The sequence below is a fragment of the Calonectris borealis genome, chromosome 17, assembly GCF_964195595.1.
Source record: "Calonectris borealis chromosome 17, bCalBor7.hap1.2, whole genome shotgun sequence".
Taxonomy (NCBI): Eukaryota; Metazoa; Chordata; class Aves; order Procellariiformes; family Procellariidae; genus Calonectris; species Calonectris borealis.
Window position 1 is genome coordinate 15812847 of NC_134328.1, and position 17986 is coordinate 15830832.

General features: G+C 40.6%; 1 protein-coding gene across 12 annotated transcripts in view; it reads right to left on the reverse strand.

The window, feature by feature from the left end:
• Positions 1-17651, reverse strand: part of PCMTD2 (protein-L-isoaspartate (D-aspartate) O-methyltransferase domain containing 2) — a 201532-nt gene extending 183881 nt beyond the window's left edge. For 9 of the 12 annotated variants that reach the window (XR_012676313.1, XM_075166741.1, XM_075166743.1 and 6 more), the window contains exons 1-4: positions 17533-17639; positions 14105-14439; positions 12646-12748; positions 975-1082 (exon numbers count right to left, since the gene is read on the reverse strand). Coding sequence is in view for 11 of the 12 variants with exons in the window: in XM_075166741.1 (XP_075022842.1) it covers positions 975-1082; positions 12646-12748; positions 14105-14411 (518 nt within the window). In the remaining variant the exon portion in view is untranslated. Of the gene's footprint in view, positions 1-974; positions 1083-4633; positions 8077-9619; positions 9744-10696; positions 10869-12553; positions 12620-12645; positions 12749-14104; positions 14440-17532 lie in introns of those variants that run through there. The other 3 variants (XM_075166746.1, XM_075166747.1, XM_075166739.1) reach the window with 3 other exon arrangements.
• Positions 17652-17986: the final 335 nt, after the last annotated feature.

Genomic DNA, 17986 nt, shown 5'->3' on the forward strand with positions numbered 1-17986 from the left:
CAGCAGAGAAGATGCATTAGGAATATTAGTGAGATGTTTACAGAAGAAATGCTAGTATAAATGTTCTGGCGGAGAGCAAATTTGGTTTGCTACAGGCACAGGGAAAGGCTTCTCAAACTAGCGTTGAAAAGGTTTTACAATTGGCAGCAGTTTAAGGAGGATGAGCGTAAAGATAAATTTTTGACAAGTCTTTCCCACTATTTAGAAAAAAAGTCTTCCAAACCAAGGGATCAGTAAGAGCAGCACAAAGGGAAGTATTTTGTCACTGCATCTTAAAGTCACCTTTAAGTTTAGGATTAACTACTTCAGAATCCCAGGGAAGCGCTCTTCTGGATCTATCAGCAAGAGCTGTTTAGGAGTCTCCAGGCATTACGTGTCCTTTTCCTCCACCTTTTCTGTTCGAATGGACTCAGTCAGCAGCTCCCTCGCCAACAGGTACTGTATTTTTCAAGGAATCTGTGAGTTGCCACAATTGTTGCTTTCTGAATAAGCCTTAAGTTTGGTTTGTATAGTTCAGATAGAAACTGGAAAACCAGTACTTAAAGTTTAGGAAAGAAATGGTGTTGTATGTATTAGAAAAGTGTTTGCTTCAGTAGAGACAAAAGCCTGAACTGCTGTATTTCCTCTCTCACCCCTACACCCATATACAAAGCCTTCTCAAATGTAAACCGTGTACCTTTCTATAAGCTCGGTTTAACATTTGTGACCTTTGAGTCTCCAAAACTGTCTTCCAGTGATCGCCCTGGCATTATTCTTAGTAAATTTTTTTCAATTCCCTTGATTGTCCTGTTAACAATTAACTGATACCAAAAGCAGCAGTTTCTGTTTTATGTTTTAAAAGCAGGAAACAGTCTGTGATGCAGACAATTCTGCAGAAAAAAAGGAGGAGGATAAAAAGCATGCCTTTGGTCGTAGTTTTTTCTTTCTAAAGACCAAGCAGGTAAGAAAGGCAGTAAAATGAAATGGTTACTCACAGTATGTTTGTCTGGGGCGGGATATCGGGGATGGTTTCCAACATCAGATGCATGCATCTTACTGTAGTCCTGAAGCACAGGCAGCGACTAGGACAGGAGCAGGAGAAACTAGGCAAGAGGAGAAAACACAAAAAGCCTCGAAGAGCTGAAGATTTGATCAGCATGGTGTTTGCTGGAGTGTATTTGCCTCAATTCTGAACTGCAGGGAGCTGACAAAAAAAAGTTTCCCAGCCCTGAGGTCCAGGAGGAGGGGACTCATCAGCATGTGTTTGCAATTAAATTAAGGCAGTTTGACAGGCCAACCGCCCACCCTCTCTGCCATTATGTACATCATTGAAGATCAGACTGTTCCCACCCCTCTTTAATTGTGGTGCTGAAATACAAACTCCTAATTTTGATTTATTTTTGCCTCATTTCTTATTTTGAACAGCAAGTTAACTCCTCACCTTCTCCTCAGGCATTTATCTGAAAGCATGCAGAATGACCAAAAAATGACCCTGTGCTTCCAGGGCTGAGCTAGGATGCAGATGGCCCTGGGTCAGGCTTTTTATGTCAAAATTTTTGCCTTAGCGCAGTCTCTGCAAACCAAGTATAGCACCTTATCTAAACAGCATGTCAAATTATCAGGCAGTAAGATTTCCAGGATAGAGGTTCACTCTTATCACATGTAGTTATAACATCCAGCAAAAATTTGTCTCCAGCTATTGATGGGAGCGTGGAATGCTATAGGTAAGTGATTTTGAAAGGGAGATCACTAACAGAGATAAATAACCTGCAAATAACGACAAAAAACCTGATTGTATGCATTCTGTAAAGTTTCTTATGCAGAGTAAAAGCTGATTCATTTCAAAGAGCTTTTAGCTAGTATAATTTTTTCTACAAGGATGTCATTTGGAAAAACATCAGCATTTTGGAGAAATTAAAGGCAATTGAGGGGTGAAGAGGGAAAGAAACAATGAAATCAACTGAGTTTGAACTGTAGGAAATGCAGACCTCAGTTTGTTTCTCCCATTGGATGATAAAATTGAGATGCAAAAGGGAGGACTTGTTTCCAGTTGAATTAATCATCTTTTACTGTTATAAAGAAGCTTAAAGTGAAAACAGCTTGTCTTTAGGTTTTAAGTTATTACTACACAAGATCCTAAATGTGTGGGTTTAGCATGAGTGTGAGGCATTAATGCTCCTTAGGATATAAAGGTACTTGAGGAATTCCAAACATGGCACCATTCCACATTACCTGGAAGATCAAATGGAAGTTTCCCATGGACCTGCACCTGCACATCTACTTTACACTGTAAATTACAATATAATTAATGTGACAAAACAGTACTTAACAAGAGTAACATCTAAACCTCCCTGGTTCTCTTCTCCCTTCAGATTCTTTGTCACTTGAGCATTTGGGGAGAGAGTGTTGCATTTTGGGGTTTCACTTACAAATTTCATGTCATAGATGGTAAAAGCTGTATTTTTTTCCACCTATAAAAAGGGCATTATACTGCAGGTTTCCTGCATCTAGTCCTCAGGCAATCTGTTGTTTGTGTGCCCTGACATCACTTTGAAATCCAAGCAAGTTCGCTGAACGCCTCCCCGCTCCCCCTCTGGATCCAACTCATGGTTTTGAGCAGAGTGTCCTCTAGCGGCCACCTAGCCCTTTCTTACAAAAACGGGTTGTAAAAGGTTAAGTTATCTGCTTCAGCCTTTATATAACAATTGGCAGCTGAGAGCAGATTGCTCCAGGTGAATGACAGCTTTTAATTCCAATTTGAGAAGTTAAGTGCATTAGAAGTGCATCCTTCTTGCGCATCAGAAAAGACAACGCAGGTTATGTCAAAGTCTTCAAGTCATACGCTCTTCCAGCCTGATTGCTCCCCGTATCATCTCTTTCCAAAACACTTTGGACTCTGTTAGGAAAGGGTAACACAGCTACTTAGGAGCTGCTCTGTAAAGAAGTATTTCTAGGAAAATAAACAAAAATGCTCTCTTCAAACCATGCTTCAGTATTGAGGAAAGTCATCAACATCTTCCCTGGTCCATCTGGCCACTTTACAAACACAAGGCTTTTGCCTTCTGCCTCCGATTACATCTTGGTGCATAAACTCTGAGCTCTAAACCAACCATCTGCAAAAAAAAATCCCTTACGGGTTTATTTATATTGCTAACAGGAGAGCTGGGCTAGGCATCAGTCATGTTTCTATACATACTGTCTTTGGAATCTTATTCCAGCGCCTGGCTGTGCGGTGGGTGGCAGCTTCTGGAAGGATTGATGGGTATTCGCCTACCACTTTGTAGGAATGGGATCTTCAGCCAAGTCAGCAGATTTAACAGTGGCCATACCACAGGGAATAATCTGAGTGCAAAAGGCAAGTTCTGCAACCTACACATTTACTTAGAAGCAGATCTTTGCTTGAACTTGAAACATACCTCTTCTACCTTGCTTATCTCCCCTTCCTGACAAATGGGATGTTTGTGAGATGTTACAAAGAGCTAGCAATCACAGTTCCCTTACTATTGCACTAATTTATGTTATTTTCCATCAACATGACAAATTGTTTAAAAAGGAGTCTGCAGCTCTGAACAAGAACAAAAAGTTAACTCTTAAGCAACAGGAATGAAAATTAACACTTGTGTCCCATGCTTAAGCATTTCCAGCCTCTGCTAGACAGACTTTTTTACACCAGCAGAATGCAAGGAAGCTTGGTTTTGTTTTTCAAGTGTGGGGTTTTTTCCCCCCACCTTTTTTTGTTTTATTTTTAACTATCACTTCTGCCCCAGCAGAAAGATTTCACTGGACTAGGTCCCCTGAAGAGCTCATCACCACTTCCCAGGGAACTGTGATGTTGTACATTTCACTATGAAGTAAACATAAACATTATCTGACAAATTTAATTTACTTGATATCATTTGTATGACACATCCATAGCTTTCCAAAGCAGAAAAGGACTTTTTTTTCAGCAAGCATCACGTGAAGAAAACATTAACACTGAACTAGTCTCATGTTATAGTTGGTAAAAGGATGTCTATCATACACACAGATGACAGGAAGAAACACAGACTACAGGCAATTATCCTGTGGAATAAAGGGTAACAGATACATTTAATTAGCAACAGCTGTATTTGCTATTATGATCAGTTTCCTATTACAGCTGAAGCCAAAATATTATTCTCAATACTAGTGAAACGGAAGCCTTGAACACCAACTCTTAAAAATCTGCATTAATTAAGCACTGAAACAGAGCACAGGAGACAAGAGGGGAGCTGCAGTTCAGAATGCATTAAACAAGTTCCTGACATGTTTGGTTTAGGCAATTCCTTGAAGTACAGAAATGGACTAAATGACCTCTTGATATCTGCGGTCTACAGGTCTAACAGCCAGGTAAGTGAATTCACTCTTTAACCGTTCTGATATATTAAATTCAGATCAGTGCTGTGTGTGCTAATTCCAAAATACATCTTGCACAACTCCATTACATAAAGGTTTAAAAATCATGAGCTGGGCAGGTTTCTTTTGAGAGATTATATTCTGAGAAGTTCATCTAAAACTATGCAGCTGCACCATATTATTAAGTGCTTGTTCTAGTGTTCTAGTGTCTTAACCTTCAATTATGGAAATAAGTACTTATCTACAAAGTATTCTAATAACAACATGATGCAAAGCCATGTTAAGAAGGCTAAAAAGTCTTTACTGAATTTATTGATACAGAAACACTTATTAATAAAGTTTAAATTGCATAACACTTTTGCATGCCTCAGGCCAATTTAACTCTAGTTTCTACACATAGATTTTTCAACTTACATACTAACGACTGAAGCAGCTTGAAGTTAATTTTTTCGCAAATTTACTGCAGCATCGAAACCTAAAAGGAGTCACATACAATTAAAGTGAAGACTACTTAGAACACAAAAGGAAACAGTCAAGCAGGTAAAATTCCTAGACAGCTTACAGACTATACCAAAACAGTTATGCTACAATTACTGTATCAGAAATGCATACAAAACTACAGTGCAAGTGCTTGTGCACAGGGAAAACGTATTTACAGTTCCCCTTCATTTACAGGCTATAAGCAATACTATTTCACAATTATATTACACATAAAATTTCTACTATGGGTTTGTTTGGATCTGCGGTTTTTTGGACAAGGGGACAATTTGACAACCTAGAACATAGATTTCCTGTATATATATTTATTTATTCAACCTTATCCAGGAAAAATAGCAGTATTTTATGCATCTTATAGAAAGCTACAAAAATCTAGCAAATGTAATAAAAAAGGCAAATCTGGTGAAAAACCTGATAAAATATCTTTTACAGCTGGGGGTTGGATAGGGGTAAAAATCAAACAGGGATAAATGAAAGATAACTCTCCCTCAACTGGTCAGCTTTAACAGAATCTCAGCAAGGTTTACTAATACGAACCTGAAGTTTAATGTAATTTTTAAAGCAACTTCTTTAAAAGAAGTTTTATAATTAACAAACTGAAGGATGACCTGGTAGCCAAAAGTAGGAGGCACCCTGTACTACGTAGGGGTATGGAAATTGTGCCACAATACAGAAGGGCACATACCTGGTATGACAGCTGTTAAGCAGAAATGCTTAATCAATACAGACATGACAGCCTTTGGGGAAGCACAGAGAAATATTACATGTAGATTCTATTAAGCCTCCATTTACCATCATATTCAGGATTTTCATTTGTGGAAAGAAATTCGTTGCAGATGCCAGAATTACAAGATGGGTACTTGTATGTTTACAGGAAACCATCAGCTCAGTGGCCATAGAACTGCCCCATTTAAAATAAAGAAAGAAAAATCTGAGGGAGCAAGATAGCTTGGGGTACCATTTGGAGACTTAGGAAAGTCTCCAAAGACTTTCCTAGAGAAGACTAGGAGACTTAGGAAACCAGAGGCAAAACACAGCCTACGACTATGTTATGTGCTAGTGGCCACATGACACCGTATTATCAGATAATATTCTCAAAGATATACAAAAAGCCTATTAAGCAAGGAAGAATTCTCCACCTCGGGCTTAGACGTACAGGAGTTATCGTTTACTTTCAAAGCCGCACAGAACTTTGAAACACTATTTATCATTAAGTTGTGCAACTCAGTACCGTTAATTGAAAACCCAGCGTATTTTTGGCAAGACAGTCTTCATTCACTCCTCCTCAGAAAATGAGGAGACAGCTTTAAAAAAAAAGATATCAAAGTGATACCAACTTAAGTGCTTCTGATGGGGCAATGCCTTAACATAGTCTCATTAACTACTGAGATGGGGGTTCCCCCCACCCCCAGCTTTAGGAGTATTTCATATCAATACAAGCTCAAGGGTTTCTTTCCAGCCTTTACCAGTTTAGGTAGATTTTTCAAACAGGCTGAACCAAGTAAACTTCCCCTTCTAAACTTGGTATCTTCTTCCATCACCATTACAGGAAGACTTGGGAATAAAAATTAGAGTTCACACCCAAAGAACTGCAGAGTGTAAAGTCCTTCTATATGAGTTAAAACATCTACTTAATTGTTGCAGGAATAAAATAACCTACCAAGTCGATCAACTTCATTCCACCTACTGTATATGGACTGTGTGTGCACAAATTGTATTCTAGCCACCTTGCTACAGCAGGGACACACACAGAGGAACACCTAAGAACTCCATCAATTTGGCTTTCTAGGCTGTTTTCAGGTTCTACATACCCTCCACAAAACTACATTTGGCTGTATTACCAGGACACAAGCCACTCTGCTCAGGCTCGCGCTCTGCCCTTCGCTCTGTTCAGCCCAACAGACCTAAGTTATTTCACGCAACAGCAAAATCCACAGATTCTGCTTTCACAGTCAGTTTTCACAAACTCACTGCTACGCATCTCCTCTCTACCCTCTTCCCCATTCAGAATTACTCTGTAAGCGTTTCTAGAGACAACAGTCACAACCCTGACTACCCCAGCATCCTGTCAAAGCTAATCAGCTTTGCAACTCTTCACTTGCATCCATCACTTAAAATAAAAAAATAAGAACAACTTTGCATCTCTATTAGACTAATTCACTAGAACAGGTATTTCCCATTAAGAAAACCAATATTCTGTGAAATGTTTTTACCTTTTACTGAAAAATTATATATAGTTTATAAGCAAAACTGAGACCAACCAAAGGGGAGCTGATGCTTTCCTTCTCATTCAAAACCCGGATGCCACAAGGCCAGATGCCAAAAATTCTTTCCTTTCATGTCTGTGAAAGTTGTGCTTTTTCAGATTACTGGAAGAAACAAGATTTGCCAGGTCAGTTTTTACTAATAATCTTCATCCTCCATTAAACACACACCATGGTAAACACATGGCAGGTTTAGTGGGAGAGAGCATAGACAGCAAAGGTCTTTGGGGAACTGCTTAAGAATATTTAAAAACTGCAATTCGGTTGAGCAGCCATGAGATTTTTAGAATATCTCTGTGCAGTTAGTTTCAGGGAATTAAATCCTCCTTTCCATAAGCAGCTGAGCATTTCACCAACTTGCTTCCTAAGGAATCCCTGCTGTAGGATAAAACTATAGCACACAAATGAGAAGAAAAAACTTAAAAAAGCTATAATGTTTAAGTATACAGCAGCCACGTTCCCCAGCTAGCCTACTGCCTTGGGTGGTCATATTAGCAGGCAAGCAAGTGGTATACATTTGTCAAGCCCTAAGTAGTACTTTATTTTCTGCCTACTTCCCGCTTTCTAGAAGAAGGAAATTACTTTTCCCTGTAATAAAGCAGGTAGTATTTCAAGGGATCAGGCAAAGGCAGACTCAAGACCTTTTCTCTCAAAAAGTTTACAGGGGGATCTGGCTTTAGTTCAGAGGGTTTAGTTTCTTCCTCTTCTCGTCTCTCATCCTCGATATCCTCGCTGTTGTTGTTATCATCTGATGGGTTGGAGATACGACTAGCGAAGACCTCTTTGTCCAAGAAAACAATAGTTTCCATGCGACGGCGACGCACACGTCTTCGTTTAAATCTTGGGGGGTTCTTCAGCCCATTTCCATTTTTGCTCATTGTTTCTTGATGTATAATTTTTTTAATAGTTCCTCGGATGGCTATGCGAGCCAGATCCTGGAGGCTGCGAACAGCCACTGGGGCTAAAACAAAATGAAAACCATGAACAGATATGGAGAAACTCCCCCCAAGAGTACTCATAGGAAAAGTTGTATTTGCTCAAATTAAATCAGGCCACTTGAATTCCCTGCTGTGATTACAAAAACAGCTCTATTCAACTCCTGTCAACTCAGATAAACTGTTTTGTAATTTTCCAAACAAAATTTAGTTATGCATTTCTCTCATTAACTGAAGAAAAAGAATGGGATGAAAGAAGAGTTTCATATTTTGATGTCAAGTCCTCACAATTATTTTAAGATACACGTCTTAAAGATTATAAGAATGCAGACTTAGTGACTGAAACTGTGACTGTTTAATAACTTAGAAAAAGGTATTTTCCTACTGTAGATAACTAGACCTGAAGTCTACTTAACTCTTCCATAAAATGATTTTTCTATTGTGAAGTTACTTCAGTTTTGCCAAGTTCTTCACTTATAAAACGTGAGTACTATTTATGATCTTCAAAAACTGCTTCAGACTTAGTGGGTGAAGACTGGCTAGAAACCATTTGGTAAAAGTAATTATAGAAGCATACAATAAGTTACTGTATTAAAATACCTCCCACATTAATGGTTTGGAAGATTGTTCTGTCTTCTGCACTTACTTGCTGCCAGCCTGTAAGTGCACAATGTTAACTCATGCAGCGTAAAGAAAAAAATGTATTGATGCACACACATCCATGGACTAAAATGAATTAAAACTGAAACAAACAAAAACTCCCGTCTTCTACCAACAAGTAAGCATTCCTGTGACCTGAATGAAGGAACCAGGAAAAAAAAAAAACCTCACATGTAATATATATGCAGGTCTCACTACAAAGCCACCATACAAATTATGCTGAAATATGCACTTAGTGGACTTTATAGCACTGTATGGATTGCTTACTGAGCTCCTTTTTGTCATGCAAAGACACCTTTCCAGAATAAGAACAAAGCCTGACTAATCCCTTTATGGAAGTATCTCTGTCTTCATGTGTTCGTAAGAGGCCTCTCTACACTGAAGTCTTAATCTAAAGATTAAGGCCACTCTGTACGACCTGCATTTCAAACAGCTAACCAAAAATTACACAACTTCTATCCCTCAAGTGTTCCAGGTTCAGGGTAATTCCAAACTGCTGGGCAGTGAAAGCCTTTGAGTAGATATGATGTTTGTTCATAGGTACTTGTGTATTTTCCATCACCATGGCACAGTGCCTGAGAACCAGCAATTCAGGATTGAAACAGATGTCTGCATGTGCAAAAACAATGACCAAGCATCCCACAAAGTTTAGGTACAATTTCACAAGAAATCATTTGTATTTAGAATCTCTTTTACACAATTCTGATTCTTGCACCAGGCCTCTGCAGATATCCTCCAAGATAGACTGGGATCCGACACCAGACTTAGACAACTGTTCAAAGAAGGAAAGAGTTGGAGTAATCTTCCTTGAAAGGATTCATACGGACATTACACCTAAGGAAGCAAGGTGCAGCTTATAGCCAAATAGCAGAAGAAACCTCCCCCATACTCAAGAATGTCTGTACTTACGCAAGTGAACAAGCCTTGATTTTCCTGAATCTGCATGGTTAGGCTGAATCAAAGGAGCAAAAGAAACAGCAAGAATCTTCTTGGTCTCCCAGGCAGAAGGACCAGTACGAGTTATCTTAGTCAACTAAACCAAAACAAGGAGATTATTGTCCATTGTGTGAACTACAGTAAGATTTTCGAACAAAAAACGAACAAACAACTTTTCTGCCTGGACAAGTGGTTAAAGTACTAGAAGCTACAACAGTAAAGGTTAGGTAATAAAGAGAAACACTGGGGGTTTTCTGAGAAAATTCAGAACTCCTAACAGGATTAGCCCCTGTAACTTCATCTGTTGCTACAGAGTATGGGCACTGGCAGTTTGGGTCACCCTGCTTTCCCAGTTCTTCCTCAGTTCTGAACCAGAACAGCTATGTCCGACCACTGAGAAAACTGACGAACGTTCACTCCTGAGGGAAGCCTGCAGATCACCGGATTTCTGTTACCCCTCAAATCTCTTGCACTAACTCATTGCACAGCATCTCGTGGGGAAGAAACTCTGTCCTCTGCTATCTCAGCCACCCTGATAGAAGTAAAAGGTCAGATACCTACATCTCAGCCATATAAGTCCATTAAGACAACACACCTTCACACCAAAAAGATAATCTGAATTACAACCTTGAGTTCACACACAGGGCAGTTACCCACTTCTTACTAAAAAGAATCCATTGACACTTGTAAATAGGGACAACTTGCATGCTCTTTCATAAGCCAGTTACGGTGTAAAATTTTGTATTTTACCATAAGTACAACACTAGATTATATAACCTGAACAAAGCCTTGCTACAGCATTTTTCTGCAGCATGAAAGTAAATTTGCAATTAACAACAAAAGATCGGCATATGTGAAACTGATAAAACTATGAATTTTTTAAATATTATGAAGAGTGCTGAGTTCAGTTTCCACTCCTTGTGAATACTGGTGCACTTAATGCTTTCTCCAATCTGGTACAAGAAGGGCAAACTAAAGGAAGTGCTATTGACTAAACCGAGATCAGAATTAAGAATAACTGAAAGAAACATGAGTAGAAAGGCACTCAACCTTCTCTTCTAGAGGCATGACAAGAATTCCCCCAACTTTCAGCAGGTTCTTCATGTAGTCTTCATGTTCCTTCTGTACTCCAGCACCACAGTAAACACGGTCATACTGAGTACAGTCCGGAGAAATCTCTAAACAATTGCCGGTAACAAAAGATGGCTCACAAAATTCAAATCTGAAAATGAAGAAGATATGTATCATACAAGAATATTACAATTTACCAAATGATTCATTTTCGTAATTCTGAAAAAATGAAACAATGAAAAATACTTGAAAAAAAAAAGTTTCACAGGATTTCTCCTCTGAAGCCCGTATTTTCTAGACATTACCGGAACAGACCACAGCTAGAAGTCTCAAAACCACAGAACAATGAGGTGAGAATTCAAAGATTAAAATCTCCAAAGAATAAGGATGCACAATTTCATACTTGAGTTGCATATAACTCTTCAGAACGAGCTATTTTTAGTCACCTGATGCTGACTCAGTTATAATAAGCAAATATAAATATTAGACCTGCAATTGCAAATGTTGAAGTCTTCTAAGGACTGCACCAGGGTTTTTTTGGCATTTTTAAAAGCTTTTAAATGATTTTCAGATATTGTGAGGAACTATAACCTGATGCTTCAGAAATACGCTTTGCTGAAGCCAAGGGAAGTTTCGCCATTAGCTTCAAAAGAACTGTGATTTCACTCTTCATAAAAAGAATTTTTGCCTATAGCATTTCTGATTCAGTTTAGAAGAAAAATGAATGATTCTACAATGCTTCTGGTTTTCATACACGCTCCAAATCTACATAAGCTTTAAGTCCCACATTTAAGGGCTAACTTTGATAGAAGTTGTACAACGTATCCATTCTTCTACTGGTATCTTGAGAAGCAGCTCAATATAGCACCTATTTATTCCTAAACACTTCCAGAAGCTTTCTGCTTTTGCAAAGCATGCTAGACATTCAGAGCAGCCAGTTCCTGCACACAGTGTTCTAACAGCATAACCCAGCAGCCATTTCTCTCAGCAATGCCAATTTTCCAGTCATGTTGATTTCTGAATTCAGCTCACTTTTGCTCCATAGCTGTATTTGACTGGAGAGAGGAAAAAAAAGTCTTCCTTAAAACACTTATTCAAACAATAGCAATGTGACTCTGAAAAAAAACCCAGTCACCTACGTGCAAGCACCTTCCATGCTGAAAACTTTCAGTCCGCTTCCAACATCAAAAAAATACAGCCCTCTCATCAGCAGCTTTCCAGTACAGCAGCAACAGCAGAAGGCTGAGTAGCTTAAATTTTAGCATATAATGACTTTAATTTTCTTCCTCCCAGGAGAGGAGCACCATCAAGCATCCAGAGATGCTTTACTTCCTTGTTTGAACAAACTGTGAGACGGATCTAGAAGTATGAGCGCTACAACTTTTATTGCTGAGCTTACTATGGGCAATGGTTACCTTGCTGGAACGTTATTACTTGTGACAGCAGCAGAATGGAGGTTCTAAGGAAGAACATAAATCAAATCTCAAGCAGTTTTCGTACCAACTTAATTATCATAAAACTACCACCATGTTTTAAAACACCATTTTTCTTCTTCTCAGATAAAACATATTAGGCCACCACAGAAATGAGTTCATATTCTTCTGATAACCATGCATGCTCTCAGATCACAAACATTAGTGTTATTTGCAAGTTTCAAGTTGTTACCTGCAAGTGCATTTTAAAGTAACCTTCTTCAGCTTCATCTAAGCTCTGCTACAGCAGCACTGCTATTAAAAACACCGCAAAAATTTCTGAAACTCCCCCACAATACACGTCAGCTTAGAAGGTCACACACTGCAGCTCAGCAAGCCTAAGGAGCCAGAATCCTCAGATTACCCTGAATCCAGAGCTGCCACACGGGAGGAAGAACTGCCACGACTAAAGCCAAACGCACAAAATGAATCCAAACGGGCATTCCGCATTCTTACTTGTCGAAGCTGTCACTTGTTTTAATGAAGAAGTCCAATTTCTGCTTCGCATATTCGATCACATCGGAATGAAGCTCCACACCATGGTTAACACCAAAAGGACCTGCAAATTTAGAACGCTAGGATAATGGTAACAGGCAAAAACACAAAATCCAGCAGGATTGAATACAGTTTTGGTTACTTCCTATAACAGATTGCTCCTCAGACAGTCAGCGCTTGTAGGGTCAGCTATCTTAGTATTACAATGGGAATTGCAACCCTACACCTGCAATTTCTAGCAGCAAACGAGGCTGGTTTGCACAATTGATTTTGAATCATGTGCTCTTAACTACGCAGGAAATTCCTCTGTAGGAGGGAAACACTGGCACTGAAAAAATGCTATTGTTGTAAAACTGATCAGCTTGAAAAAATTCCAATGCAGAACAATAGCCTGCATGTTTTAATAAATCCCTCAAAAAATCTTTATGTTATTTTTATACCCCTTTGCTGATATGCTAAAAATCTCTTCAAAAGAATCAGGAACAGTTACCACACATCATACTTCAATTAACAGCAAAAATAAATTGGAAAATAGAGAAGTTGTTCAGCGTTCACGCTTTTTATTCAGAACTGAATTGGTAACTTTTACAAAAATTCAAAAGTATTCAAAAACCGAGGAGTTACATATTGGCATCCTAGGTAATCTCAACAAACCTAGCAGAAAACCACAAATATGATTCCATGAAAAGCCATGGGAGATGGGAGCGAGGCTCTGTCCTGACAACAAACATTTCAGCAGTTAAAATTCTTGACACGCCCACAAAAGGAAAATACATACCCTACAGTCATTTGCTATCTATCCTGGCAGCAGGAAGAAGCACAATTGTTGACTGAAACGCTTTAGGGAGAATTGCAATTGCGTAATTGCACTTTGATGCTTTGATTTGTGCCTACTGTAGATGTGGTCACGAAGCCAGTTCTGATGCACTAACTGCTTTCCAGAGATTATTCCCACCTGTATGTTGGCAAGAGTCAAAATTGGATCTCAAACATGTTTCAGTCTAGACAGGACAGTGTGAAAACAAACAAGGCACAGAGCAGCTATAGTCACAGGTTTCTGCAGAGATGCTCAATCCTAGTTTAAACATGGCACTCCTGCTCCCGAGCTAGGTTCTTGCTTACGGGGCAACAAACCCAAGTTTGTGCGCAGTCCTGCAGGAATCCAGTACAGCCACCTGTGCAATTACATCTTCGCCTGTTCTGAACTGCCACAGCAATCTGGACCCCATCCAGTTCCAGAGAGAAGGTTGCAAGAATCCTGATAAATTAGGCAGTTGGATTAATGCATTCTTTACTTTCCTTCTCCTAAAAGCTACCTTTTAGTTTCATTACTTGAGGAATGCTTCATTCCCAATTTCAAAACTTTTGGTCTTTTTTTTAATCTAAAGTAAACAGTTAACATGATTGAAAAGGTATTTACCCAAGATGAGTCCAACCATAGAACTCAGATAACCAGTGCCACTGCCAAGATTCAAAAATGACAGCCCTGGTTGCAGATCCAAAGCTTCCATCACCTCAGAGTAAATGCACGGTGCTGAGAGATGAATATTTCCATGCTTCCACGCCAAGTCCTTGTAGGCATTGTCTTTGAACTCTTCCAGGTAGTAATCTGCTCGATCAACGGCTCGGAACGCCTGCTCTACCAGTTCTGTCCGGATGTATTGTGCCTCCTTCAGGTTATCAATTAATTCATCATTATCTTCTCCTGCACTCACTGCACCTCCCATCTTCAACAGTTTTCTATAAGCACTGAAACTAAAAGAATAATAAAGGAAGGTGAGGTATAGAGCATGCACTTGAACACTAAATTATGCTGCTGTATATGAAGTACTTTGAGAGAGATCTTTAGGTACTTTAAGGAAAACTAGCAGCAGAAAAACATTACCGCCACCACCCCACCCCCCCAATCAAATAATGAAAAACAAAATGCAGCAGATCTGGCATGTCATACCTGACACTAGCAGGGAAAAATCACAATAGACAATTTAAGCGCGCAATGCCTGCCTTCAAATACTACCAACATTTTACTAGCACGTCAGCTTTTTCACTGAATCCTTTTATATAAAGGATTATTCTAGTTCCTATGCTCATAGGTCATTTTTCATTGCAAATCCAACCAACAGTGCAAGTCTGACTCGGCTGTCAGAATTCTTGCCACACGCAGATTTTCTGTCTCTAATAATAAAGGGGAAATCAAGAGACTAAGACACAGGCAGCAAGAACCAGAAAAATCTCAAATTACATTTTCTTTGAACATGCATCAGGATGCTAATTTCACAGAGGTTAAAAAAAATATGACCTAGACTACAAGCTTGCTTACTTTAGCAAATGCACTTTCACACATCTCATCTTTAGAGCTTGAGCCACCATCATCACTAAAGCACTTACAGACAGCAACTGCAGAGAGAATTTCCACTGAAGCCTGTGGAATTTCTTAGGTCCTCTTAAGTCCTACATGAGCTAACCCCCAATTTGGAAACACTTCAGTGACACAGATTTATGAATTACAAACGCTTCCGACTTCACTGATACAATAATTTCCAGCAGCCTGTTCAGGCTTGTTGGTGTGGCGGAAAGAAAAGCAAGCACCTTCCTTGACTGTGCGTGACACTAAGCATGGCTGTACACTTCATGTAGTAAAATATCTATACATTTTAAAGAAAAAGGTATATGGAGAGAAGAATATAGAAGAACTTATCACTCAAAATTAATCTAGCTTTTCTTCCCTACCCATATCTTAAAAAAAAAAAAAATCCTTTTCAGAAAACACAACATGATTTTTTTTTTAAACACATTTATTTACAATGCCTTTCTCTGCTCGCAATAATAACCACAGAAGCAACAGCTTTAGAGTTCATTCCCGGGATCAGAAGATCTGCCTACAGCTAAATTGTTGGGGTTTATTTGTTACATTCGGCAAGAGCAAATTATACACTTTCATTTTCAGAGGAAACAAAGAAAAGCTACAGGAGTCTAAGGACATTTCACAGTTATTCAAATAACATACCATCCTGATTACCTGTGGAGACACACAAAACAGGATATACTCAGGCAGGGAACTCGAGCCAGTTTTTAATACATTTATGTCTCAAACATATCAATCCAGTTTCAGACCATTAATAAAACATAAAAAAAGCCACCCCTCTCCTTTCTATAATTACTCCTTCATTTTCTCAAAAAAAAAAAAAAAATTGTGTTTTATTACTTCGCAGTGGAAACACATCAAGTTGAAGGCTTAGGTGGGTTCATCAGCCAATTTGATTCTTTCTTTTTTTTTTTTCCTCCTCTTACATACACATCAACTCGCTGCATCTGCACATATAGGGTTGCTTAAATCTTTGGTCAGTATGCTTTACATAACATTCTGCATTAAAATACTCTCTTCCCTGAGGGTGTTGATTCCCTTGACTTTCTTTTGTATGTTTTGTTCTTAGGCTTGCTTCTTTCTTCCACTTAAGCTCCTTTTGCTATTAAAAAAATGCACATCTTTAGATTTAAAGTATGAATAAAAAGTTATGGCTTTAACAGTGCTCCACCTGAGATGCCCAACAAATTCTGATGGATGCAAGTCCCACTGGGACAACCAGTCCAACCTGGTTTTAGCTCAGCTATATGATCAACCACTGTTCTTCCATGTTCTACAACATGGAAGACATTTTTCTAATGAGATCAAGGAATCTCCAAGTTGTGACAGGTGTCAGTTACTTCTGAAATGATTATTTTTACTGGACACTAGCTTACTTCCAATAAAATGCATGTTTTATATGCAGAACACAGAACTCTGACATTTAAATTCCTTTTTGGATAATTCCACACCTTTGTTTAACCTTGTTTCCCTTCTCCTATTGGAAGTAGGAACCAAGAATATGAGTAGGACTTATTTTTAAAAAACTTTTTAAAACAAGATCCTCCCCCTCCACAATTAACACAGTTGCACTTTTCACAGTCCTAGGTAAAGCACAGCTTTCCACAAATCTGAGCAGGGACAAAGTTCACATGCAAAAATTGTGATCGTTAGCAGACCACAACACAGGTATCAAACCAAGCAGCCCTTTAGTGTTGAAACATCCCTTCAATTGCATGTTGCCATCCTCCCCTTTAAGAAAAACAAAACAGAAAAACAAACAAGTCTGACATGAGAAGCTGCATTCAGACGCCTGAAACAAAACACTGAAATTAAAGCAATTTCTTCCAAGGCAAACACCAGCAGATGCACAAGGGAAGACTCAAAACAATACACAAGACACAAAAATGCAATTATTCACCCCGACACATTTCCAGGGTAATCCCTGCTCTGACATAATACGCTCCAGAAGAAATAACAAAGGTGAGGATGTTTACCGATAAAAAAAACCCAGTTACAATTGGCATAGCTTTCAATCCGATCCCCTCTAACCCTCTCAAGTCACAAATTAAAAAGCCCCACGCCACATAGCTCAATCACCACCCGCGTTACCAGACTGCTGCCGAGGAAAGTGACGGCGAGAGTGGGCGGGAGGTCTAGGAAAGCCTGATGTTGGTCTCTGCCCCCCGACCCCCGCTTGAATTACACCCGGGTGGCCCCCGGTCTCGCTGCCTCCAGCCATGCCCAGAGCCCCAGCGCGGCCGTGCGGGAGCCCAGGCCGCCCTGACGGGGAGGCGGTGCTGGGGCGGGGGAGAGCGGAGCCCCCCCACCAGGAGCCCCAGTGCCGGAGGAAGGCCACAGGGCTGAGGGGGGCAGCGGCCTGAGGAGGCGGCGCGGCTCCGGCCGGGGCTGAGGTGAAGGAAGTGGGGGGGCTGCAGCGGCCCCAGTCGAGCCGGGACCGGCCGCACCTCAGCAGACAGAGTGTCCTCGCCCCCCGGCCGTACCTGAGCGGCGGGTCGGCGCGGCCCAGCCCGGCGCGGCCCGCTCCCCTCCCGGGCCCGGCGGCGCGGCCGTCCCGCCGCGCTCCGGAGCGGTAAACACTGCCCAGCTGAGCGCCGGCCGCGCCACTGCGCACGCGCGGCGCGCACCACCGCCGCGGAGGGGGGGACGCTGGGAGCAGACCACTGCCGTCCGGCGGGGGGCGCTGTCTGGGCTGTACCATGCAGACCCGGCGCGGGGGGAAGACTGTACCACTGCGGGGCGGGGGGCAGCGCTGATTCACTGAGGGGAGACCCGGCAGCGCCGGGCCCGTCCCAGCGCGGGGGCGGCCGTGGGGCTCCGGTTTCCATCGCTGTGGGAGCTGGCCCTTCCCTGGAGGCACTGTGGCCTGAATACTGAGTGGGTCTGTGTATGGGATCTACTTACAGGACCTACTTGTAGGGCCTATGTGTAGGGTCT